The following is a 27,976-nucleotide window of genomic DNA, read 5'->3' as shown; positions in this document are numbered from 1 at the left end:
GGTGTGAGTGCATCAGGGACAGACTGATATTCTGCAAAAGGTACAGGGATTGGACTGCTGAGGACTGGGGTAAAGTCATTTTCTCTGATATATCCCCTTTCCGATTGTTTGGGGCAACCCGGAAAAAGGCTTGTTCGGAGAAGACAAGGTGAGCGCTACCATCAGTCCTGTGTCATGCCAACACTAAAGCATCCTGAGACCATTCATGTGTGGGGTTGCTTCTCAGCCAAGGGAGTGGGCTCACTCACAATTTTGCCTAAGAACACAGCCATGAATAAAGAATGGTACCAACACATCCTCTGAGAGCAACTTCTCCCAACCATCCAGGAACAGTTTTTGTAAAAAAGCCTTTGCCACTTATGAAATGCTTGTAATTATACTTCAGTATTCCATAGTAACATCTGACAAAAATATCTAAAGACACTGAAGCAGCAAACTTTGGGAAAATTAATATTTGTCATTCTCAGAACTTTTGGCCACGACTGTACTATGTGTGTGTTTATGTATTTCTGTGTGATTATTTAGTTAGTAAATAAATAATGAATCCAATTTGTGTATCGCTGATTCATCATGGAGACTAGGGTTTGTGCAGATTTATAGGATACCACGACGTTCAGAATGAGACTGAGGTAATAATGATAATTAATGGATGGAAGTCAACAACGTACAGAATGAGACTGATGAGGTAAATTCTAATTAATGGATGGAAGTCAATTACGTTCAGAATGAGACTGATGAGGTAATAATGATAATTAATGGATGGAAGTCAACAACGTACAGAATGAGACTGATGAGGTAAATTCTAATTAATGGATGGAAGTCAATTACGTTCAGAATGAGACTGATGAGGTAATAATGATAATTAATGGATGGAAGTCAACAACGTACAGAATGAGACTGATGAGGTAAATTCTAATTAATGGATGGAAGTCAATTACGTTCAGAATGAGACTGATGAGGTAATAATGATAATTAATGGATGGAAGTCAACAACGTACAGAATGAGACTGATGAGGTAAATTCTAATTAATGGATGGAAGTCAATTACGTTCAGAATGAGACTGATGAGGTAATAATGATAATTAATGGATGGAAGTCAACAACGTACAGAATGAGACTGATGAGGTAAATTCTAATTAATGGATGGAAGTCAATTACGTTCAGAATGAGACTGATGAGGTAATAATGATAATAAATGGATGGAAGTCAATGATGTTCAGAATGAGACTGATGAGGTAATAATGATAATTAATGGATGGAAGTCAACAACGTTCAGAATGAGTGATGTAAATCATAATTAGCTGCAGAGGCCCTATAACTCTCTCTGTCTTCTCTCAAACTCCTTGCTTTTCAAGTGTTTCACGCTATGTCAGCTGACTTCCCATTGTCTACTATAGGAAACCTAGCCTACCACTACGAACATTCAGTAGTAAACTTGAGAAATTTCAGACAAATTACTAGACACACGTGGTCCTCTCAATCTCTGTACGACGAGAGACACGATAGAAGTACCGAAATTAATTAACAAAAATGTTAGTACTGAACCATTTTTCATGTTGTAGTATCAGAAGCTCTGGTATACCGTGCAACACTACATTACAATTGATCAAGTCTGTATAATATTGGTTAGTCTGTGTAATAATCTTTCTATAATTCCCGATCACTCAATCACTTACAGTACATATTTATACTCACATTCTTTACTAGTGTATACGCTAATCTACACATACAAGTAGACTTATGAATGTGTTGTGTACTATAGGAGGCAGTGAATCTTCTGTCGGGTCACTCCTGTCTGCCTCCTGGCTCCAGTGTAACGTTGGCCCAGGCCACTCTACTGCTCAGTGATCTGAGAGGGACAGGCAGCCAGGCCCTACACCTGCTCACACAGAAACTACTACAGCAACAGGTCTGTCAGACATAGTCCCTCCAACATCTTTCTCCTCTCACGACTCCAACCACAGTCTTATTTTCTTAACTCTCCTCTCTCTTTTTTCTGTACCACAACAGGCTAGATTCAAAGTATGGTTAACAAATAAGTCCTCATCTCTCCTCTCCACCACTCTTGTTCATTATTCCTTTACATTGTTCCTCGATTAACTTAACTTACTGCCTGTATTACAGTCGGAACACTGATTTGTCTTAATGTGTGTGTATTGTCTCTTCTCAGCTGTGTGTGTTGGGGGAGAGTGTGTCATTGGGAGAGAGAGGCAGAGTAATCCTCCCTCCAGCCCCTGGTCTCTCTAACATCTACCTCCCACATCTCCCACTACTGGCCAAGGCCACCATGCGCCTGGGTATGATTCATACTGTACCATAGTTCTCAAAAGTTTCTACCCAGTAACTGTAATGCACATAGGTCCACATACAGGTAGGTTTGACATATTTTCAAGTACCAATCTTATGAACAACCACTTAATCAGTGTCTCTATCTGTTCTGAACAGGTCACTGCTTGGCTGTACAGGCCATGACCAGCGCCCCTTCCTCCAGCCTGTCGACCTCCAGCCATCCCTGGGAGTGTGCTCAGGAGGTGCTGCAGTCAGCCCTGCTCGTTTCCCAGGCATGTGCTACCAGAGACAGACAGCTGGAGGCTGATATCCTCTACTGCAAGGGTAAAACATTTATTTCCAACCTTATTCAATCATGAGATTAAATATGTATGTGTGCATCTACTCATTGAATGTCAGAGTGACCTTGTTAGTTAGATTATTTTTGGTGTGTCTCCAGGGATGGTGGAGCGCTGTCTGATGTCTCTCAGTGACTTCCAGCCTCAGACAGTTGCTCTGACACTACTGGAGAGCATCAATATCTCTCTGTCCCAGAGTCACAATCTACAGTAAGTCATCTACACTAGTGTGAATGATCATCTTTGAGAGTAGTGTACGGACCTCCTCAAACACCAGTGTGCTTGTTTGACTAAAGCATGTGTGTGTGTGTCAGGCTGATCCGTAAGTGTTATCTGGAGATGGCGCTAGTGTACTTGCACCAGTGGGAGCAGAGCAGCCCAGCACCTCAGGACCAGCAGAACCCCGTCCCACCTTCACCACCTAAAAATGCCATACTGAAGGTACCTGTCTGTGTCATGAGACATTCAATTGTGGTTCCGCGGGGCAGTATTTTTCTTTGGAGAGGACTGTGTGTGTGTGTGTATGCCTACATCATGGCGTGTGTTTGTCTTTTTTCAGCATCCAGGTTGGAAGCGTATCAGGACAACTCTGAACAGAGGCCTGACTCCAGGGGAGGCCTACTTATTGCTCTACTGGGTCTCTGTCCGAGCTGCTACTAAGGTAAATAGACTGAACACACACACACACACACACACACACACACACACACACACACACTTCTAATGTTGTGTGTGTTCCTCAGGCGTCTGAAGCCATGACCACATGTAGCCAGCTGTGTGGTAGTACCGGAGCTAAAGGAGGACACCTGCCTCTCATCTCCCTCAAGCTCCTGCCTGAATTTGCCTCCAACGACCTGCTCAACCCCTGTGGTAAACAAACATCCCCACTACAACCATTCTGTCCTTTAGCCAGGGCTACATCTTGTCTTACAATAACAGCCATTATAAAAGTGGCTACAATAGTGTGGTTCGTGCCCATGTTCGTGTTAGATTGTGATCTTCATTGTTAGCGGTTCTGTAATGTTCTCTCCTCTTTATAAGGAAAGGAGATATGTCTTTTCTTTATGGAAATCGTAACAGTGCTGGTTACCATATTTGTAATGTCTGTCTGTGTGTTGTGTGACTACCAGGAGGGATAGATGTGATGGTGAGGACTGTCTCCAGCTCGTCTCCAGAGCTTGATCCTGGGCTGAGCAGCAGGAAACGCTCACAGCTCACATGGGTCCACCTGTCCCGCTACTACAAACACCTGTTCAACCTGCAGCACATCGCCATGCGCCCAGGTACACTACCCCGGTTTCACAGTAAATAATTTTGTTAACTGACGTTCAGAGATGTTGATCTGCGTGTGTGTATGCGTGCATGCTTGCCTACGTGGGTGTGTGTTCCAGTGGTGCCCCAGTGTGTGGAGGGCCTGGTGTCCCAGTCAGAAGACAGTAGTCTGGCGCTGAGGTTGGTTCAGCTCCAGACCTTCTTCTGTTCCCACATGGTGGGCTACAGAGAGACCTGCTGCGCCCCTGAACCCCCCACTGAAATCATCATGCAGCCACAGATTATACAGGTACACACACTAATAGACACTATGGGCTGAATCCTGAAGAGATGCATGCATATACTGTGGCTTGTATTGGGATGTTTATTCAAGTTAGGATTCAGCCCTGGCTAGTAATGTATGTAGACAGTCCAATAACCATTTATCCAGGATTTTCAGTCTTCACCTTGAATCTGAAGGCTGCCTTCTGGGGTTGTCCACAGTTGAGGTGTGAATTGAATGCTGCTGTATGTTGATGTTGTTTGTGTGTTTGTGTTAAAGATGTGTCCTACGGTGAGAGGCACTATGGGAGCTCAGATGTACCCCTGGTCCTTTGCTGACAGGAAGCAGCTGTGTATTCAGTGGCACCGGCCTGCTCTCAGCCCCACCCAAGAAGACACGGATACGGTACAATACACAACACATACAGACACTCATCAACCATAAAATGAGCTAGCCTGGTCTCAGACCTGTTTTGTGCTATCTTACCAACTCCTTGTCACTTATTGTCATGTCAAACAGGTTGTCTTTGACCGTGTTTCTCCTTTTGTCTCTGTGTTTGTCAGGTTATGCTGCTGTTTGGGCTAAACAAAGTGCCACTCTCGGCCATGAGGGCCACAGCCTGCACTGTCATAGAGCTGCAGTGTGGACAGAAACTCGTCAGCATGGCGAAGTAGGTAACTGCTTTCCGTGTACAGCAGCCTAGGTGCTAGGGGTGAGATGGAGCTATCACCATATTGTAGCGTCTAACGAGTGGCTAATATGGTTAGTTTAGGAGCTGGAAGTTGATATGGACCTGGCCACATCTGTATCCATTCCCTCTGTAATAATTATTACTGTATCTCTTCCAGAACCCTTTTGTCTTATCTACTTTAGTTGAATTGACCAACCGTATTTAACTAAATGAAATGAATGTTATATGGTAACTAAATGTAATGTAACCTCTGTGACCACCAGCACCACCCCATGTGTTCTCCTCTAGACTGTGTGCAGTCCATGCTCAGCTGGCCTCAGCCTGTGTTGGGGGTAACGTCTCCTCTCCGCCTACTGCCAGTAGCGCCCCCTCCTCCCCCAGCCCCAAGATGGAGAGGCAACGCCGCACCAAGATCCCAGACAAGGCTGCTACCTCCAGCCCTCACATACAGGTCTGTGTGCTGCTGGTAACGGCTCTGACAGGCCTTGTACTCCACATTCACACATGTTAAAAGTGATGGAAAAAACACTCAAGTGTCATATCTTACTACCCTGAACAAAAACAAACGCAACTGCAATAAATTCATTACGCCCTAATCTATGGATTTCATATGACTGGGAATACAGATATGCATCTGTTGGTCACAGATACCTTAAAAAAAAGTCAGGGGCGTGGATCAGAGAACCAGTCAGTATCTGGTGTGACCACCATTTGCGTCATGCAGCACGATACATCTTCTTCACATAGTTGATCAGGCTGTTGATTGTGACCTGTGGAATGTTGTCCCACTCCTCTTCAATGGCTGTGTGAAGTTGCTGGATATTTCCGGGAACTGGAACACGCTGTCATACACATCGATCCAGAGTATCCCAAACATGCTCAATAGTTTACATGTATGATGAGTGTGCAGGCCATGGAAGAACGGACATTTTCAGCTTCCAGGAATTGTGTACAGATCCTTGCGACATGGGGCCTTGCATTATCATGCTGAAACATGAGGTGATGAATGGCACGACAATGGTCCTCAGGATATCGTCACGGTATGTATCTCTGCATTCAAATTGCTGTTGATAAATGCAATGCTGTTCGTTGCCCGTAGCTTATGCCTGCCCATACCATAACCCCGTCACCATGGGGCACTCTAATCAACGTTGATCACACGATGATCTGCCATCTGCCCAGTACAGTTGAAACCGAGATTCATCCATGAAGAGCACACTTCTCCAGCGTGACAGTGGCCATCGAAGGTGAGCATTTTCCCACTGAAGTTGGTTACGACACCAAACTGCAGTCAGGTAAAGAACCTGATGAGGACGGCGAGCACGCAGATGAGCTTTCCTGAGACGGTTTCTGACAGTTGTGCAGAAATTTTTCAGTTGTGCAAACCCAGAGTTTCATCAGCGTTCTGGGTGGCTGGTCTCAGACGACCGGATGTGGAGGTCCTGGGCTGGCGTGGTTACACGTGGTCTGCGGTTGTGAGGCCGGTTGGATATACTGCCAAATTATATAAAACAACGTTGGAGGTGGTAGAGAAATGAACATTCAATTCTCTGCCAACAGCTCTGGTGGACATTCTTTCAGCCAGCATGCCAATTGTATGCTCCCTCAAAACTTGAGACATTTGTGGCATTGTGTTGCGTGACAAAACTGCACATTATAAAGTGGCCTTTTATTGTCCCCAGCACAAGGTGCACCTGTGTAATGATTATGCTGTTTAATCAGCTTCTTGATATGCCACACCTGACAGGTGGATGGATTATCTTGGCAAAGGAGAAATGCTCACTAACAGGGATGTAAACACATTTGTGCACATTTGAGAGAAATACTGGAAGCTTTCTTTGTGTGTATGGAACATTTCAGGGATCTTTTATTTCAGCTCATTAAACATGGGACCAACCATTTACATGTTGAGTTTATATTGTTGTTCAGTGTAGAAAGTAACTCAAGTAAAAGTTAGTCACCCAGTAAGTTACTACTTGAGTAAAAGTAATGGTTTTGAATGTACAGTGGTCAAAAAAGTACTCAATTGTCATACTTGAGTAAAAGGTAAATATTACAGTGCATTCGGTATGATGCTACAAGCTAGGCACACCTGTATTTGGGGAGTTTCTCCCATTTTTCTTTGCATTCTTTCAAGCTCTGTCAGGTTGGATGGAGAGCTTTGCTGCACAGCTATTTTCAGGTCTCTTCAGAGATTTTCGACCGAGATCAATTCTGGGCTTTGGCTGGGCAACTCAACGGCATTGAGACTTGTCCTGAAGCCACTTCTGCGTTGTCTTGGCTGTGTGCTTAGGGTTGTTGTCCTGTTGGAAGGTGAACCTTCACCCCAGTCTGAGGTCCTGAGCTCTCTGGGGCAGGTTTTCATCAAGTATCTCTCTGTGCTTTGTTCCGTTCATCTTTCCCTCGATCCTAACTCGTCTCCCAGTCCCTGCCACTGAAAAACATCCCCACAGCATGATGCTGCCACCACCGTGCTTCACCGTAGGGATGGTGGCAGGTTTCCTCCAGAGGTGACGCTTGGCATTCAGGCCAAAAAGTTCAATCTGAGTTTCATCAGACCAGAGAATCTTGTTTCTCATGGTCTGAGAGTCCTTTAGGTGCCGTTTGGCAAACTCCAAGCGGGCTGTCATGTGCCTTTTTCTGAGGAGTGGTTTCCGTCTGGCCACTCTACCATAAAGCCCTGATTGGTGGAGTGCTGCAGAGATGGTTGTCCTACTGGAAGGTTCTCCCGTCTCCACAGAGGAACTCTGGAGCTCTGTCAGAGTGACCATCGGGTTCTTGGTCACCTCCCTGACCAAGGCCCTTCTCCCCATTGCTCTGTTTGGCTGGGCGGCCAGATCTAGGAAGAGTCTTGGTGGTTCCAAACTTCTTCCATTTAAGAATGATGGAGGCCACTGTGTTCTTGGGGACCTTCAATGCTGCATAAATATTTTGGTACCCATCCCCAGATCTGTGCCTCGACACAATCCTGACTCAGAGTGCTACAGACAATTCCGTCGACCTCATTGCTTGGTTTTTGCTCTGACATGCACTGTCAACTGTTGGACCTTCGAAAGATAGGTGTGTGCCTTTCCAAATCATGTTTAATCAATAGAATTTACCACAGGTGGACTCCAAGTTGTAGAAACATCTGAAGGATGATCAATCTACATTTGACATTTTTAGTCATTTAGCAGACGCTCTTATCCAGAGCGACTTACAGTAGTGAATGCATACATTTCATTTCATGCATTTTTTTATTTATTTATCTTTTTTTGTACTGGCCCACCGTGGGAATCGAACCCACAACCCTGGCGTTGCACACACCATGCTCTACCAACTGAGCCACAGGGAAATGGAAACAGGATGCACCTGAGCTCAATTTCAAGTCTCATAGCAAATGGTCTGAATACTTACAGTTGAAGTCGGAAGTTTACATACACCTTAGCCAAATACATTTAAACTCAGTTTTTCACAATTCCTGACATTTAATCCTAATAAATATTCCCTGTTTTAGGTCAGTTAGGATCACCACTTTATTTTAAGAATGTGAAATGTCAGAATAATAGTAGAGAGAATGATTTATTTCAACTTTTTATTTATTTCATCACATTCCCAGTGGGTCAGAAGTTTACATACACTCAATTAGTATTTGGTAGCATTGCCTTTAAATTGTTTAACCTCTATGGGCTCGGTGGCACGTCACCGTCCCACTCTATTCAACAGCCAGTGGAAGAGCGTGGCGCGAAATACAAAACCTCAAATGCAACAATTTACATTTTTCAAACATACGACTATTTTACACCATTTTAAAGACAAGACTCTCGTTAATCTAACCACATTGTTCGATTTCAAAAAGGCTTTACAGTGAAAGCAAAACATTAGATTATGTTAGGAGAGTACATAGCCACAAATAATCACACAGCCATTTTCCAAGCAAGCATATATGTCACATAAACCCAAAACACAGCTAAATGAAGCACTAACCTTTGATCTTCATCAGATGACAGTCCTAGGACATTATGCTATACAATACATGCATGTTTTGTTCAATCAAGTTCATTTTTATATCCAAAAATAGCTTTTTACATTGGCATTTATGTTCAGAACATGCATTCCCACCTAAAACTTCCGGTGAATTTACTAAATTACTCACCATAAACGTTGACAAAATACATAACAATTGCCATGTCAGATTTTAAAATAGCTTTTCGGCGAAAGCACATTTTACAATATTCTGAGTACATAGCTCAGCCATCACGGCTAGCTATTTTGACACCCGCCAACTTCGGGGCTCACTAAACTCAGAATTACTATTAGAAAAATTGTATTGCCTTTGCTGATCTTCGTCAGAATGCACTCCCAGGACTGCTACTTCCACAAGAAATTTTGTTTTTGTTCCAAATAATGCATAGTTATGTCCAAATACCTCCATTTTGTTTGTGCGTTCAGGTCACTATCCAAAGGGTAACGCGCGAGCGCATTTCGAGACAAAAAAAATTCTAAATGTTCCTTTACCGTACTTCGAAGCATGTCAAACGCTGTTTACATTTTTTTTTTATGGTATTTTTCTCGTAAAATAGTGATAATATTCCAACCGGACAATTCATTCAAAGAGGCAAAGAAAAAACAGCATGGTCGCGTGAACACGCATATCCACTCTCTTTGTCACCAGGCAGACCACTGACAAACTGAGCTACCATACTCTGCCCAAAGACAGGAGATGCCTCAATCCGCTTTCCGAAGGCTTTAGAGAGCCAATGGAAGCCTTAGAAAGTGCAACGTAACCCCAGAGATACTGTAGTTTCGAAAGGGACTAGAAAGAAAAACGACAAATTGTCAGACAGGCCACTTCCTGCTTGGAATTTTCTCAGATTTTTGCCTGCTATATGAGTTCTGTTATACTCACAGACACCATTCAAACAGTTTTAGAAACTTTAGGGTGTTTTCTATCCAAATCTACTAATAATATGCATATTCTCGTTTCTGGGAAAGAGTAGTAACCAGTTTAAATCGGGTACGTTTTTTTATCCGGCCGTGAAAATACTGCCCCCTAGCCCAGACTGGTTTACATTTACATTTTAGTCATTTAGCAGACACTCTTATCCAGAGTGACTTACAGTAGTGAATGCATACATTTCATACACTTTTTTTTCTGTGCTGGCCCCCCGTGGGAATCGAACCAACAACCCTGGTGTTGCAAACACCATGCTCTACCAACTGAGCTACAGGGAAGGCTGGGTTAACTTGGGTGAAACGTTTCAGGTAGCCTTCCACAAGCTTTCCACAATAAGTTGGGTGAGTTTTGGCCTATTCCTCCTGACAGAGCTGGTGTAACTGAGTTCTGCCCACAAATTTTCTATGGGATTGAGGTCAGGGCGTTGTGATGGCCAATCCAATACCTTGACTTTGTTGTCCATAAGCCATTTTGCCACAACTTTGGAAGTATGCTTGGGGTCATTGTCCATTTGGAAGACCCATTTGCGACCAAGCTTTAACTTCCTTACTGATGTCTTGAGATGTTGCTTCAATATATCCACATACTTTTCCTGCCTCATGATGCCATCTATTTTGTGAAGTGCACCAGGCCCTCCTGCAGCAAAGCACCCCCACAACATGATGCTGCCACCCCTTTGCTTCACGGTTGGGATGGTGTTCTTCGACTTGCAAGTCTCCCCCTTTTTCCTCCAAACATAACGATGGTCATTATGGCCAAACAGTTCTATTTTTGTTTCATCAGACCAGAGAACATTTCTCAAAAAAGTATGATCTTTGTCCCCATAGTCTGGATTTTGGCGGTTTTGGAGCAGTGACTTCTTCCTTGCTGAGCGGCCTTTCAGGTTATGTCGATATAGGAGTTGTTTTACTGTGGATATAGATACTTTTGTACCTGTTTCCTCCAGCATCTTCACAAGGTCCTTTGCTGTTCTGGGATTGATTTGCACTTTTCGCACCATAGTACGTTCATCTCTAGGAGATAGAACGCGTCTCCTTCCTGAGCGGCTGTGTGGTCCCATGGTGTTTATACTTGCGAGCTATTGTTTGTACAGATGAACGTGGTACCTTCAGGCATTTGGAAATTGCTCCCAAGGATAAACCAGACTTGTGGAGGTCTACACATTTTTTTTTCTGAGGTCTTGGCTGATTTCTTTTGATTTTCCCATGATGTCAAGCAAAGAGGCACTGAGTTTGAAGGTAGGCCTTGAAATACATCCACAGGTACACCTCCAATTGACTCAAATTATGTCAATTAGCCTGTCAGAAGCTTCTAAAGCCATGACATCATTTTCTGGAATTTTCCAAGCTGTTTAAAGGCACAGTCAACTTACTGTATGTAAACTTCTGACCCACTGGAATTGTGATACAGTGAATTATAAGTGAAATAATCTGTCTGTAAACAATTGTTGGAAAAATTACTTGTGTCATGCACAAAATAGATGTCCTAACTAGAGGTCGACCGATTAATCGGAATGGCCAATTAATTAGGGCCGATTTCAAAACAATCGGTATTTTTGGCCACCGATTTGCGTTTTTTTTTTTTTACACCTTTATTTAACTAGGCAAGTCAGATTAAGAACACGTTCTTATTTTCAATGACGGCCTAGGAACGGGGGTTAACTGCCTTGTTCAGGGGGGATTCGGGGATTTGTTTTTTGCAACCTTCTGGTTACTAGTCCAACGTTCTAACCACCTGCCTTGCATTGCACTCCACGAGGAGCCTGCATGGCAGGCTGACTACCAGTTACGCGAGGGCAGCAAGAAGCCAAGGTAAGTTGCTAGCTAGCATTAAACTTATCTTATAAAAAACTATCAATCTTAACATAATCACTAGTTAACTACACATGGCTGATGATATTACTAGTTTATCTAACGTGTCCTGCGTTGCATATAATCGATGCGGTGCCTGTTAATTTCTCACCGAATCACAGCCTACTTCGACAAACGGGTGATGATTTACAAGCGCACTGTCATTGCACCAATGTACCTAACCATAAACATCAATGCCTTTCTTTAAAATCAATACACAAGTATATATTTTTAAACCTGCACATTTAGTTAATATTGCCTGCTTACATGAAATTGTGTCACTTCTCTTGCGTTCATTGCCTGGCTCGTTGCGAACTAATTTGCCAGAATTTTACGTATTTATGACATACCATTGAAGGTTGTGCAATGTAACAGGAATATTTAGACTTAGCGATGCCACCCGTTAGATAAAATACGGACCGGTTCCGTATTTCACTGAAAGAAAATAAAGTTTTGTTTTTGAGATGATAGTTTCCGGATTCGACCATATTAATGACCTTAGGCTCGTATTTCTGTGTGTTTATTATATTATTATTAAGTCTATGAATTGATAGAGCAGTCTGACTGAGCGGTGGTAGGCACCAGCAGGCTTGTAAGCATTCATTCAAACAGCACTTTTGTGCGTTTTGCCAGCAGCTCTTCGCAATGCATTGCGCTGTTTATGACTTCAAGCCTGTCAACTCCCAAAATTAGGCTGGTGTAACCAATGTGAAATGGCTAGCTAGTTAGCGGGTGCGCGCTAATAGCGTTTCAAACATCACTCGCTCTGAGACTTGGAGTAGTTGTTCCCCTTGCTCTGCATGGGTAACGCTGCTTCGAGGGTGGCTGTTGTCGATGTGTTCCTGGTTCGAGCCCAGGTAGGAGTGAGGAGAGGGACGGAAGCTATACTGTTACACTGGCAATACTAAAGTGCCTATAAGAACATTCAATAGTCAAAGGTATATGAAATACAAATCGTATGGAGAGAAATAGTCCTATAATTCCTATAATAACTACAACCTAAAACTTCTTACCTGGGAATATTGAAGACTCATGTTAAAAGGAACCACCAGCTTTCCTATGTTTCCATGTTCTGAGCAAGACACTTAAACGTTAGTTTTCTTACATGGTGTCACGGCCGTCGTAATGATTAGACCAAAATGCAGCGGGTACGTGAATGCTCATTATCTTCTTTATTAAAATAAATGAACACTGAACAACAAAAAAACGACGAAAACAGTCTTGTCAGGCACACAGCTAAACAAGAAACAACTACCCACCAAAATCCCATAGAAAAACACCCCTCTTAAATAGGACCTTCAATTAGAAGCAACTAGGAGCAGCTGCTTCCAATTGAAGGTCAACCCAACAAACACCACATAGAAATAGACATACTAGAACTAACATAGAAATAGACTAACAAGAATATAACCCAACAAACCCGAAACACTAAACAAATACCCCTCTTAAATAAGAACATATCCCAAAAAACCCAGAAACACTCTAAACAAACACACGCCTGCCACGTCCTGACCAAACTACAATAACAAATAACCCCTTATACTGGTCAGGACGTGACACATGGCACATATTGCACTTTTACTTTCTTCTCCAACACTTTTGTTTTTGCATTATTTAAACCAAATTGAACATGTTTCATTATTTATTTGAGACTAAATAGATTTTATTTACGTATTATATTAAGTTAAAATAAGTGTTCATTCAGTATTGTTGTAATTGTCATTATTACAAATAAATAACAAAAAAAATTGGCCGATTAATCGGTAGCAGGTCTTGGGCCCTACAATAATCGGTATCGGCGTTGAAAAATCATAATCGGTCGACCTCTAGTCTAACCGACTTGCCAAAACTATAAGTTTGTTAACAAGGAATTTGTGGAGTGGTTGAAAAACAAGTTTTAATGACTCCAACCTAAGGTATTTCTGTTTTTATTTTTAACAGATTTGCTAAAATGTCTAAACCTCTTTTCACTTTGTCATTATGGGGTATTGTGTGTGTGGATTGATGAGGGGGGGACTATTTAATCCATTTTGGAATAAGGCTGTAACGTAACAAAATGTGGAAAAAGTTGAGGGATCTGAATACTTTCCGAATGCACTGTATATGTTGTGCGTAAAGGCTCTCCAGAATTTTTTTTTTTTAATGATTCATACGTACTTTCCTAACCCTAAAATTTGCCTAAATAATCTACAAGAGTATTTTTAATCTACCAATTGGTGTTAAAACTATATTTGGATTGATTTCTTTCAGGGATCGATATTTTCTGGACCTGTTCTCTCATTGTATTCTCGTCTGTCGACAGATTTCTAATTAAAGGTACACTGTATTTAAAGGGATGGTTTAAGATAAATACACTAAAAACCCTATTTAATGAAAACTCCACAAGAAAATCTGTTGGCCAGCAATGGGAGGATTTTCAGCAGTTGAATGACATTTATTCAGTGTGCGCAAGGGAACCAGGCCTTCAAAGCCTGTTACTTACCTTCAGAAGGTAAATCTTAATACCAACTGCTGAGAAGTGCGTAGGAAAGGCATCAATTCCTAAATTGGAATCAGGCACAATATGCATAATATTTTTGCAATTTGTCATGCATGTGAACTCAAGATAGTGTATTTTTATTGGTACATTGCTGACATCATCATGCCCTGTGTATATAAACGTAAATCAATCAGTAGTCTAGCCCCCCTTGAGTTTCTTGAAAGAGCAGCCAAGGAAGTGAGAGAAGGTAAGACTCCGTTCGAGCAGCAGCAAGGGATGAAAAAAATGTACTGAATATAACTAAAGAGCTACATTGACAAAAAATGTAAATGATGTACCTGTGCGAAAGAGAGGCTATGGTAGTGTAGCAGAGGACCACAAGGTCTGATGACATGGAGTCTGAGCTTGATAAAGAGAAGCTATGATAGTGTAGCAGAGGAATACAAGGTCTGATGACATGTAGTCTGAGCTTGATAAAGAGAGGCTATGATAGTGTAACAGAGGGAAACAAAGTCTGATGACATGGAGTCTGAGCTTGCTAAACATACCAAGAATCTTGCAGACCAGTTTCACAGGCTTAGTAACCTCAAATGCAGAGAACTTGCCTACGAATTAACACATCGAAACAACATCCCTGTCCCAGACAACTGGTGAAGAAATAGAAGAGCAGGTACGTGCTATTAAACAGAGAGATCTATATCTGAATGTAGGCATGCATTTAATATATAAAATATACCACGCCACCATTCCATGAATTAAACTCAACTTCCTTTTTCTGGGACTTCATTATTTCAAGTCATTCAAGAAACGGCAACATCTATCATGCCGGACACCAGAGGCAACATAATTGACAAGGGCCCACTGCCTTCAATAAACACAAAAGTGATTGTGATTGTGTTGAATTGTGTTTGTGAATTAAAGTTATACAACGGGTGGGTCTAATCCTGGATGCGGATTAGTTAAAACCGCATTCCAGCTGGCATCTATTCCACAAGTTGGCACCTGCCAAAACAATGACGTTGAAATGCCTATTTACTCTGTTCCATCTCACTGCGCAATCAACTGTCTCATCAGCCCAGCCAGACAATTTATAAACTTGATCTCCACTATAAAAAGCATCTAAATATTATCTCCCATTTCTTTCAGACTAGCAATTGGTTTTCAATAGAGGAGATCTGTATAAACCTTGCTGTCTGTTTCAATATTGAAATTCGATCTCCAGCTGTCCTGTAGTAATGAACGTGCAGTGGTAGGGAGTCTGGGAAGACAGGGAGGAAGCTTTTCTGAATCGGCATCATTTTCATGGATATATAAAGAAATATCAACAGAAAATAGGTAAAACGAAACGAAATACAGCTAGTTTGCAGTCTTTCCTTTTTCAGTTTGAAGTGATTGTGTTAGCTGTGTTGTTGGCTAGCTCCTCTGAACAACAATGTCCTGACGAGAGCATATTTTCTATGCCAGGTAAAATCATGTATCATTAGCTGTTATGGATGTATCATTGTTATGGATGTATCCAAATAAATGTCACTCGAAACAGCTTAAGCAAATGCAGCTACTTTGTTGTTAGTCTGGCTACACTGTTTGACGTGACTGTAAATTAGCTAATTGGCTAACTAGCAAGCAAGGGATAAGAACGTTGCCAGCCAGTATGGCAATAGAACATTTAGAATGAACGATTGGGTCACATCCATAGATACAGAACAAAAAGACTTAATGACTGGGTCGCTTTTCTGGCAGCTGAAACGATAAAACGAATGACAGAAATAGAAATAAAATGAATCACTAACCTTTGATGATCTTCATAACACTCATAGGACATCATGTTACACAATACATGTATGTTTTGTTTGATAAAGTTCATATTTATATCCAAAAATCTCAGTTACTTCCAAAACAGCCGGTGATTTTGCAGAGACACATCAATTTACAGAAATACTCATCATAAATGTTGATGAAAATACAAGTGTTATGCATGGAACTTTAGATAAACTTCTCCTTAATGCAACCGCTGTGTCAGATTTAAAAAAAGCTTTACCGAAAAGGCACACCATGCAATAATCTGAGTACGGTGCTCAGACACAAAAACAAGCCATACATATATCCGCCATGTTGGAGTCAACAGAAGTCAGAAATAGCATTATAAATATTCACTTACCTTTGATCTTCATCAGAATGCACTCCCAGGAATCCTAGTTCCACAATAAATGTTTGTTTTGATCTATAAAGTCCATCCTTTATGTCCAAATACCTCCTTTTTGTTCGCGCCTTCAGTTCACAAATCCAAATTCACGACGCGCAGGCCAGACGAAAACTCAAAAAATTCCATTACAGTTCGTAGAAACATGTCAAAGGATGTATAGAATCAATCTTTAGGATGTTTTTATCATAAATCTTCAGTAAGGTTTCAACCGGAGAATTCCTTTGTCTTTAGAAATGCAATGGAACTCAGCTACATCTCACGGGCCTGCACATGACTAAAGCTCATGCCCATCTGGCAGACCTCTCACTCAATCAGCTCTTATTCTCCCCCACTTCACAGTAGAAGCCTCAAAAAACAAGGTTTTAAAGACTGTTGACATCTAGTGGAAGCCTTAGGAAGTGCAATATGACCCCACAGACACTATATTGGATAGACCAATACTTGAAAAACTACAAACCTCAATTTCCCACTTCCTGGTTGGATTTTTTCTCAGGTTTTTGCCTGCCATATGAGTTCTGTTATAGTCACAGACACCATTCAAACAGTTTTAGAAACTTCAGAGTGTTTTCTATCCAAATCTACTAATAATATGCATATCCTAGCTTCTGGACCTGAGTAGCAGGCAGTTTACTCTGGGCACCTTATTCATCCAAGCTACTCAATACTGCCATCCAGCCATAATAAGTTAAGTGTGCCTTGAATTCCAAATAAATACAGACAGTGTCACCAGCACACCACCTCCTTCATACTTCACGGTGGGAACCGCACATACGGAGATCATCCGTTCACCTACTCTGCATCTCACAAAGACACGGCGGTTGGAACCAAAAATCTCAAATTTGGACTCGTCAGACAAAAGGACAGATTTCCACCAGTCTGTCAATTTCTCGTGTTTCTTGGCCCAAGCAAGTCTCCTCTTATTATTGTTGTCCTTTAGTAGTGGTTATGCAGCAATTCAACCATGAAGGCCTGATTCACACAGTCTCCTCTGAACAGTTGATGTTCAGATATGTATGTTACTTGAACTCTGTGAAGCATTTATTTGGGCTGCAATTTCTGAGGCTGGTAACTCTCATGAACTTATACTTCCTTTCCTGTGGCGGTCCTCATGAGAGCCAGTTTCATCATAGCGCTTGATGGTTTTTGCGACTGCACTTGAAAAAACTGAAAGTTCTTGAAATTTTCCGCATTGACTGACCTTCATGTCTTAAAGTAATGATGGACTGTCGTTTCTCTTTGCTTATTTGAGCTGTTCTTGCCATAATATGAACTTGGTATTTTACAAAATAGGGCTATCTTCTGTATACCACCCCTATAGTGTCATAACACAACTAATTGGCTCAAACGCATTAAGAAGGAAAGAAATTCCACAAATTAACTTTTAACAAGGCACACCTTGTTAATTGAAATGCATTCCAGGTGACTACCTCATGAAGCTGGTTGAGGGAATGCCAAAGTGTGCAAAGCTGTCATCAAGGCAAAGGGTGGCTACTTTGAAGAATCTCAGATATAACATATATATTTTATTATTCCATATGTGTTATTTCATAGTTTTGATGTCTTCACTATTATTCTACAATGAAAAACCCTGGAATGAGTAGGTGTGTCGAAACCTTTGACTGGTACTGTATGTAGAAAGAAAGAATACTATATTTCCCTGATGCTGAATGTAAAAATGGCTCAACATACCCCACTCTCCCCTTCTTCAAAGTATTTTTACTTAGTTACTTTACGCCACTGCACGTTAATGCAATGGGGACAGGGATTTTCCGACCACACACTTCTGGATACACTTTCTGAAAAGAATAGTAAAAAAGGTCTCAAATGGACTTGAATTGTCAACAGCAGTGTTTCATTTGAGCCGGATACTGACGCAACAGGATCCGGCACCTCTCCGTTTTGGACTGTTTTGTTGCGGAACCTATTTGGCCGGATCCGTTACTTCTCGTGGCATGAAAAATAATTGTCACTTTTTGCAATGTAAACATTTAAATAAAAGCGACTAAAAATCATTCAAGTTGCTTCTTCGTTAATTCTCCTGCCCCCACAAAAAAAACGTGATGTGAAAAAGTAGACCTTCAGCCCAGGCCTAATATTCTAAGAGTTGATTTGGATTGGGCAAGCCCGGATTTATTGTTTGCGCAACATTGTAATCTATGTTTGAGACCAACGCATGGCCGTGGCTGTGTGAGAAGCGCGCCAGTATCTCTCACATAACTAGAATGAGATTCACTTTCTATGATCTCTCGTCTGCTCTGCTCTCTGTTTCCACACACCTAGGCCTAGGCTATTGATCGATTCAAGACAAGGTCGTTTTGGTCACTGTCGAAGTAGCCTGCCATTTCGATAATTTGTGTGGTATTAAAAAATATTCTGCTAAAGTCTCCAGTCATCTAAAATTACATAGAATATATGAAATGCGTTTATAGAAGGCCAACATTTTCCAAGACCCTAGGCGCCTAGAAATTTTCCTCATGTGTGCAACTTCTGTAAGTGCCTCTACTCTACTGCTCTATACCACTACGCAAATGTGATGATATGCATGCAATGCTTTATTATAAAGGTGTTTCTTTTCATGCATTCCAGTACCTCAGTACTCCCCAGGTCACCCCCCTCTAGTGCTCACTTTTGTTCCGTCACCTCCCCATTTACAAATTAAGCACTGGTCAAACGTGCATGTAAGTGAATCTACCTGTAAATGAGTACATGTTTTGTGTGTTGGTTGGTTGTTTCAGATGCTACAGGAGCAGACCAGGTGCTGCTGTGCTGCTATAAAGGACTTACTGCAGCCTGGTTCAGAGGCAGCTGTTCTCACTGAGGTAGACTAAACACACCACACACTAATTCAACACCCCCCAAAGTTCACATACCGGTAAAGGGTTAACTTGAAATTACCACTAAGGACTCAGTCAAAGTTAAGTGAACAGATCTTTATTATCACAGCTGGAGAGGTTACAACAAACGTAATACTCAAAGTACAAGTCTGCAAGAAGCTCTGTAGGGATTCTCTCCCTTCAGCACTCTTTATATTCATGCACAAACTAGGCATCTCTGCTCTCAGGGTGCAATAGGCTGATCATGACCTTGCACACACAGTTTCTAAGCGTTGGGCCAAAGTAAGAATGTGTTCCCTTGTTTCTGTCCTATCAGTCCCCTCCCTGAGAGCAGTCCCAGAACATCCTAACACAATAATCAGGGAACAGCACGCTACATGTAGTCACACATTTACAGAGACACAGAGGACACTAAACATGTCCGTTACACTTACACAAACCTACAACATACTGTACTGTAGATGTTTTACTATGGCTTGAATGTGTGAAACATTTGATCTTATGCCTCTTCCATGGCATTTTTGTTACCCGTTTACCCTGTTAAGTTTGTTAGACATGCAGATATTTCTTGTGAAATGATTCCCTCCCTCTGTGTGCCAGGTTCCGTTTGAGGCCAGCCTACATAGTCTGTGTGATCTGGAGCGCTGCTTCAACCCAGCCAGTGGAGCCATTGTGGAGGGAAACACACTGATAACATGGCTCATCTCCCTGCTCGTCTGATACCCTATCCGGTCCATAGAAAGGACCATAGAAAAAGACAAACCCAATGACAGGAATCAAATGGTCAAGACCAAAGATAGCATATTGCACCTACCTAGCTAAGTGACTTCATCAGACTCTTTCACTCTGAAATAAATGAGCATAGATAAAGATGATTTTTGTCAAAACTAAATTCAAGTGCTTTTCATTTCTTATTCTTTATTAATGTATATGATTAAGCTCACAAATCAAATGTATATGAAAAGGCTCATGTGTTGTCATAAAATACAAATTGGACCTCTTAAAACAGCAGTGGTAATGTTTCCTATAACTCAGGTTTCCCCAACTGGCGGGCCGAATTTGGCTCACAGGTGGTTTTATTTAGCCCCGCAAGTTTTCTGAGCAAAAAAAAGAAGCTTATTTAAAAATACATGTTTTAGATTGGTGGACATAAGACTGTAAAAACACCAGAAATCAGCTCCTAGTGATTTTAATTAAAGAAATCTGTTCAAGTATTCCCATAAATAATAGAGGGACGTGATCGTAAGCAAGGTTTGAAATTCTTATGTTTTAGTCAATAATATCTGTTTGGGCTTCTTGCAGTCAATTTGCAGTCTACAAATTATTTGTAATTATGTTCTGGCCCCCCGACCATCGCCTCTAGAAAATAAATCCGCTTGTTGCTCAATATAGTTGATTATCCATGTTATAACTCTGATTAAAGATCCCAAATAAAAATTGCCTTTGAATTACCAAAACATGACCCATAATATTTTTTACACTATTAAGATGCTCAGTATTGAAGAAACGGCAGCTTTTCTTTCATCTCTAACTGCCGGGAAGCCTGAATGAACAGATTGAGTGGGCGAGGAGCTTATATTCATGAGCTCGCCTTGACTGACAGTTGTTGGAAGCACCCTAGTGATCGTTGCCAGGTAACAAGGGAAACAATGGGCCACGTGTCATTCTGAGCCTAAATAGTATACCTCACCCCATTTTCTCTGCAAAATGCTCTCATGGTCAACAGAGCTGATCATGAACTGTTGGATATCAGACAAACAGCAGCAATACACAATTGCATTTATCAGACATTTATTTGATATTTTGCATAGCCAAAATATTGATCAACACTCATGAGAAATAAAGGTTAAAATCATGGCAAGACATCATTTGACAATTACACACATATATATATATATATATATATATTGGAGCCATAAGCCCAATATAGGCACCCAACCACCCTCCAATGTGCAGGACCCCATAGATTTGTGAAATTTGAACTGAGTTTATCATGAAATGTATAAGAGATGTTGTACCCATTGTGACTATTAAAACCTATCCAAACCAGAAACCGTGGATAGATGACAGCATTCGCGCAAAACTGAAAGCCACGAACCACCGCATTTAACCATGGCAAGGTGACTGGGAATATGTCAGAATACAAACATTGTAGTTATTACCCCCGTAAGGCAATCAAACAGGCAAAACGTCAGTACAGAGACAAAGTGGAGTCGCAATTCAACGGCTCAGACAGGAGACGTATGTGGCAGGGTCTACAGACAATCACGGACTACAAAGGGAAAACCAGCCACGTAGCGACCACCGAAGTTTTCCTTCAGAATAAGCTAAACTCCTTTTTCACCCACTTTTACCGACGCGGCCAGCTGCCAAGGACTGTGGGCTTTCTGTGGCCGACGTGAGCAAGACATATAAGCATGTTAACCGAGCCCAGACGGCATCCCTAGCCGCGTCCTCAGAGCATGTGCAGACCAGCTGGCTGGAGTGTTTAGGGACATATTCAATCTCTCCCTATCCCAGTCTGCTGTCCCCACATGCTTCAAGATGCCCACCATTGTTCCTGTACCTAAGAAAGAAAATATAACTGAACTAAATGACTATCGCTCCGTAGCACTCACTTCTGTCATCATGAAGTGCTTTGAGAGACAAGTCAAGGATCATATCACCTCTACCTTACCTGACACCCTAGACCCACTTCAATTTGCTTACCACCCCAATAGATCCACAGACGATGCAAACGCCATCGCACTGCACACTACCCTATCCCATCTGGACAAGAGGAATACCTATGTGAGAATGATGTTCATTGACTATAGCTCAGCATTCAACACCATAGTACTCTCCAAGCTCATCATTAAGCTTGGGGCCCTGGGTCTGAACCCCGCTCTGTGCAACTTGGTCCTGGACTTCCTGACGGGCCTCCACTATGCTGATCCTCAACACAGTAGCCCCACAAGGGTGTGTGCTCAGCCCCCTCCTGTACTCCCTGTTCACCCACGACTGCTTGGCCACGCACGCCTCCAACTCATTCATAAAGTTTGCAGATGACAAAACAGTAGTAGGCCTGATTCACAACAATGGCGAGACAGCCAACAGGGAGGAGGTGAGGAACCTGGGAGTGTGGTGCCAGGAAAATAACCTTTCACTCAATGTCAACAAAACAAAGGAGCTGATCATGGACTTCAGGAAACAGCAGAGGGAGCACCCGCCTATCCACATCGACGGAACCGCAGTGGAGAAGTTGGAAAGCTTTACGTTGCTCGGCGTACACATCACTGACGGACTGAAATGGTCCACCCACACAGACAGTGTGGTGAAGAAGGCACAACAGTGCCTCTTCAACCTCAGAAGGCTGAAGAAATTTGGCTTGGCACCTAAAACCCTCACAAACCTTTACAGATGCACAATTGGAAGGATGAATTTCTACTAGACCAGCAAGAATTCAGCGCGAGCTGATTACGGCAAAATGGTATGAACTTTGAACTCTTATTCACTAAAGAAGAAGTGACACATCCTTGAAGTCGAGTTATCAACTGCAGCTGATAACTGCAATGGTGACCTCTGCTGGGCAAACCAGTCTTCCATCTTCGACCCATCTATTGAAGCACAGCTCAGTGTAAATATATATCTTGCATTTTCCTTTTCTGAATGGGCGGTTATTAGAATGCATAAGATTCTGTATTTACGGTAGCATAGCTTCTCAAGGTGCAATAGAGACCCAATCCCCTTTGTCCCTCAGTCTTCCCGCTCTTTCATTCAAACCCAACCCCCTTTCTTTGTGTAACCAGTCATCATTTCAGTTTTGTCCGCCAGGGACTTTTTATTTTATGACGTCATTAGTAATCGATGTTCCATCCTGTGTATATGTAATTCTGTGTGATTATTTAGGTATTTAGTAAATAAGTACTTAAGCCAAATAACTAAAATGTAAATGTTGTATCGCTGATTCAACTTGTTAGCCAGCTTGTTAGCCAAGAATTTTACGACGTTCAGATGAGACTGAATAAGGTAATGATTAATAATTGACTGCTATTAAAATAAAAGATCTTCAGATCTTTAAAAGTTTATTCGGAAGACAGCAGCTCTAAAAACACACTTCCGTGGTGCCCCAGGTTATTGTTGCATGGTTTAATTCAATCACGTAATCAATCAAATGTTAGGTAATCGATTTGATAAAATCGCTTGTCATATAATTTAATCAGTCAGAGACATGCCATTTTAATAAATTAGCAAAAAATTGTAAAAAACGTTTTGTTTTGTCATTATGTGGTATTGTGTGTAGATTAACGAGGGAAGAAAAAAAAGTAATACATTTTTGAAGTAGCCTAATCAAATTGAAAGATTGAGACTGGTTGTGCTTATGCCACATATAAAAGGTATTTAGGCTATATTGAAGCGTTAGGTTCTAGGGCACGAGGAATAGCCGCTTGAATTGTAATGGATGCAGAGTATGTGTTAAGCTTTCCTCAATAACTAGGCCTGCCAGGGAGCATATGTGACCACATTATTATAGGACGACTTGGCAGAATGATGATCTGCAACAGACAGCGCATTCAGTACCAGAAGTAAAAATACAGCCAGATTGGTCTGCTGCTGTGCCTTTCTAGACCTCATAAGCTGTCGAGAGTAGATCCACAACTGAACCAAATTGAGTGAAACGTCAAATCACAAGGCTTTTGTGCTGTTATTCAAATGACATTTTCACTGCAGCCTAGAGTAGGCCAGAACTTTGTACTAACTTGAAAACAATAATGTAATTAATTGTTCATTGCATTGTGTTGTTGTGGGCTAGTCTAGGTAGGATAATTGATCAATAGGGGAGATTTTTGAGCTGTGTGTCTCATGTCTTCACTGTTCTTTCATGCGCAATGATGCACCTGGCCTCTCCGCTGCCTATCAGCTTTTCCTGTTCTTTCTTGTTGATTCATATAAAAAATGTACGCAGCTTTGACTGTTTTTATGTGTGGTATGATTGCTAGTTAGCCTATTGCAGATCTGGAGAAAAAAAATCCACCAACCACTGTTGTCACTATGAATGGTTGATAGAGGGTAGGATAGACCGTTAGACTATACTGACCTGTTGTATTGTAAAAGTTAGCACATGGAAAAGCGTAGTACATAAAGGAAGTACCAAAACACCTTGATATAGGGGAGGCAGATGAGGACATTTGGCTAGGATGGAAGAGATTATATAGTAAAACCTGCAAATGTAAACCAGAGAACCCTCCCCTGTTGTCACGGCTGTCTGTAAGAGGGAACCAAGGTGCAGCAGAGGATGTGCTCATCATTAGAATTTTAATTCTAAACACACAAGAGAACACTACAAAATGAACAAAACGACAGCAAACAGTCCTGTTAGGCAAATACTCAAACAGAAACAATTACCCACAAAACCCAAAGGAAAAACATGCTCCTTATGTGTGACTCCCAATCAGCAGCAACGAGCTTCAGCTGTGCCTGATTGGGAGCCACACACACGGCCCAAAACAAAGAAATACCAAAACATAGAAAAAGGAACATAGAACGCCCACCCAATGTAACACCCTGGCCTAACCAAAATAAAGAACAAAAAACCCCTCTCTATGGCCAGGGCGTTACAGTACCCCCCCCCCCCAAAGGTGCGGACTCCGGCCGCAAAACCTGACTCTGAAGGGGAGGGTCCGGGTGGGCCTTCTTACGGCGGCGGCTCAGGTGCGGGACGTGGCCTCTGCTCCACCCTTGACGTCGCCCTCTTAGGTGGCGCACCTGGCCGCGCCGAAGGTCTGGTGGGCGACGCTGACTGCGCCCGGCTGGCGGGCGGCGATGGTTGCGCCCGGCTGGCGGGCGGCGATGGTTGCGCCCGGCTGGCGGGCGGCGATGGTTGCGCCCGGCGGGCGGGCGACCCTGGCTGCGCCCGGCTGGCGGGCGACCCTGGCTGCGCCCGGCTGGCGGGCGACCCTGGCTGCGCCCGGCTGGCGGGCGACCCTGGCTGCGCCCGGCTGGCGGGCGGCGATGGTTGCGCCCGGCTGGCGGGCGACCCTGGCTGCTCCGACGGCACTGACCCAGGATTCACCAGGCTGGGGAGACATGACAGAGGCCTGGCCCTAGGTGTAGGCACAGGACTCACCGGGCTGGCGGGCGTCCCTGGCCACTCTGGCAGTTCAGGACAGTTGAGACCCACTGGAGGCCTAGTCCTGGGAGGTGGCACAGGACGGACCAGGATGGGGAGACCCACTGGAGGCCTAGTCCTGGGAGGTGGCACAGGACGGACCAGGATGGGGAGACCCACTGGAGGCCTGGTCCTGGGAGGTGGCACAGGATGGACCAGGATGGGGAGACCCACTGGAGGCCTGGTCCGAGGAGGAGGCACAGGATAAACCGGGCTGTGGGGGAGCACTGGAGTTCTGGTACGGACACTCTTTACCCACACTCCAGGCTGAAAGCCCACTTTGGCCCGGCACAGGCGGAGAGCAGGCATTGGGCGAACTGGACCCTCCCAGCGCTCTGGAGACACAGTGCGCAACGCCGGCGCAGGATAACCTGGACCGAGGAGGCGCACTGGAGACCAGACGCGCTGAGCTGGCACCATCCGCCCTGGCTCGATGCCTGCACTCGCATGGCACTTGCGGGGGGCTGGTATGTAGCGCACCGGGCTTTGAACGCGCACTGGGGACACCGTGCGCTCCACAGCATAACACGGTGTCCTACCAGTACCACGCTGCTTCCGGTAAGCACGGGGAGTTGGCTTAGGTCTACCACCTGACTCTGCCAATCTCCCCGTGTGCCCCCCCCAAAAAAATTGTGGGGCTGCCTCTCGTGTCCGTTGAGCTCCCTCGCCTCGTACCAGCGCCTCTCAGCTCTCGCCGCCTCGATCTCCCACTGCGGGCGGCGATACTCCCCAGCTTGAGCCCATGGTCCTTTCCCATCCAGGATTTCCTCCCAAGTCCATGACTCCAGATAGCTTTTCTCCTGGTGCCTCTCCTTGTGCTGCTCCTTCCTCTGCTGCTTGGTCCGTTGTTGGTGGGTAATTCTGTCACGGCTGTCTGTAAGAGGGAACCAAGGTGCAGCAGAGGATGTGCTCATCATTAGAATTTTAATTCTAAACAAACAAGAGAACACTACAAAATGAACAAAACGACAGCAAACAGTCCTGTTAGGCAAATACTCAAACAGAAACAATTACCCACAAAACCCAAAGGAAAAACATGCTCCTTATGTGTGACTCCCAATCAGCAGCAACGAGCTTCAGCTGTGCCTGATTGGGAGCCACACACACACGGCCCAAAACAAAGAAATACCAAAACATAGAAAAAGGAACATAGAACGCCCACCCAATGTAACACCCTGGCCTAACCAAAATAAAGAACAAAAAACCCCCCTCTATGGCCAGGGCGTTACACCTGTGCCCAATAAAAAAAATTTAAAAAAGCAAAAAAATAGGTTTAACAGTCAATTCTGATCTGTCCCCTATGGAAGGTAAGTATTGAGTTTGCCTCCCCTCCTCTGGTTACTTTGTGGCGCTCAGTAAATGTACATGCACAGGGCATTTCTTTACCCTTTATTATTGCTATCCTCATGAAAAAAAAGTCTAATAAACAATTACTTGATTAGTAGTTCTTAGTTAATTCATTTCATTCATCTGGCATAAGGCCTGCTATAATCAACGCTAACAATAGAGGTCGCTCTAATACATCAACTTCAAACTTGATTTTCTTTTTTTTTTACTCTACTGCACATGACACACACTGACTCTAAATGCCAAAATTACAGGTTGTCACTGTCCAAAAAGTTTTACAAAAGTATCTAGGTCATTGGCTACAGTGCAGAAGACTGACAAACATTTCCGTTAACAAGTGTAGCTAGCTAGCTAACGTTGTCACTATGAGTAAAGATTTACGGATAGCATGATAATGATTTACTTAGCCATGCTGGCCACCTTACCTGCTCAGCTAGCTATGTTTTTAGCATTTAACTTGCTAAATCAATGACCCAATCAGCTAGCTAGCGATCTTCATAATCTGCAAACTTGACAAAATCATCAGTCCATCTTAACAAAACCCAAAGAAGAGAAGACACAATTAACATTTTTGAAAACATTATTTTATTCAACTTGACCAACTCATTCATTCAAACATTAGCGAGCTCATTCTGACTCTCATGCTGTCCAAGACTCAGACACCCTGAGAGAACCAAAGCCTGGTAACCATGGCAATTCTGCATCACAATACCAGGTCCACCATTGCAAGTGTACCTATGCGTTTACCAGTCAAATTGCAAGGTTTAGAAGTTCCAAGCCTGATCTATTAATTCTTATTTCTATGGGCGTCATATTCTAGTTCAATTCATAAAATCAAGGAATGTGGAAAAAAGTGTACAACGGGTAGAACAATAATCCTATAATCTACCTTGATTATCACTAATCATGGAACTGTATGACAACGTTCCATTCGTCATGAACTGTGCTCCAGGTTTAATCTTCTACGTGTGATCTGAGTTCCATAATGATTCAATAGGCTACATGTCCTTAATTATTGCTCAACGTTAGCCTAATATGATCCACTAATGCTAGCAACCCTCAGGAACAACTTACAAGGACATGACAGAGGAAATAAAGGTAAAAGGAATGGAATGATTCAAGTGTCTAATATTTAACATGATGCAAATTGTAAAATAAACAGAGAAAAGCACATGCATCTACTTGGCTGGTTCAGCCTTAGAAGCCTATCGCTTGGGTCTCCAAATTTCATCCACACAAATGATGTGCACACAATGAAAATTCAGAATAACGACACAGCTATTTATATCCTATTTCACTGTGGAAAAGGGGCCGCAATATATGTCAT

General features: G+C 42.8%; 1 protein-coding gene across 4 annotated transcripts in view; it reads left to right on the top strand.

Moving 5' to 3' along the window:
- The window catches only part of LOC115155001 (cilia- and flagella-associated protein 54), a 75,383-nt gene extending 54,772 nt beyond the window's left edge, over positions 1-20,611 (top strand). For 2 of the 4 annotated variants that reach the window (XM_029701769.1, XM_029701772.1), the window contains 14 exons: positions 1,763-1,909; positions 2,171-2,297; positions 2,446-2,613; positions 2,729-2,837; positions 2,942-3,068; positions 3,187-3,288; positions 3,371-3,497; positions 3,758-3,910; positions 4,019-4,188; positions 4,441-4,566; positions 4,725-4,831; positions 5,141-5,303; positions 19,056-19,139; positions 19,755-20,611. In XM_029701769.1, coding sequence (XP_029557629.1) covers positions 1,763-1,909; positions 2,171-2,297; positions 2,446-2,613; positions 2,729-2,837; positions 2,942-3,068; positions 3,187-3,288; positions 3,371-3,497; positions 3,758-3,910; positions 4,019-4,188; positions 4,441-4,566; positions 4,725-4,831; positions 5,141-5,303; positions 19,056-19,139; positions 19,755-19,874 — 1,830 coding nt within the window. In that variant the 3' untranslated portion in view covers positions 19,875-20,611. The other 2 variants (XM_029701770.1, XM_029701771.1) reach the window with 2 other exon arrangements.
- Positions 20,612-27,976: the final 7,365 nt, after the last annotated feature.

The sequence above is a fragment of the Salmo trutta genome, chromosome 19 (assembly GCF_901001165.1).
Source record: "Salmo trutta chromosome 19, fSalTru1.1, whole genome shotgun sequence".
Taxonomy (NCBI): Eukaryota; Metazoa; Chordata; class Actinopteri; order Salmoniformes; family Salmonidae; genus Salmo; species Salmo trutta.
The sequence above is the reverse complement of the archived record's forward strand: the minus strand, read 5'-3'. Positions and strand labels throughout refer to the sequence as shown.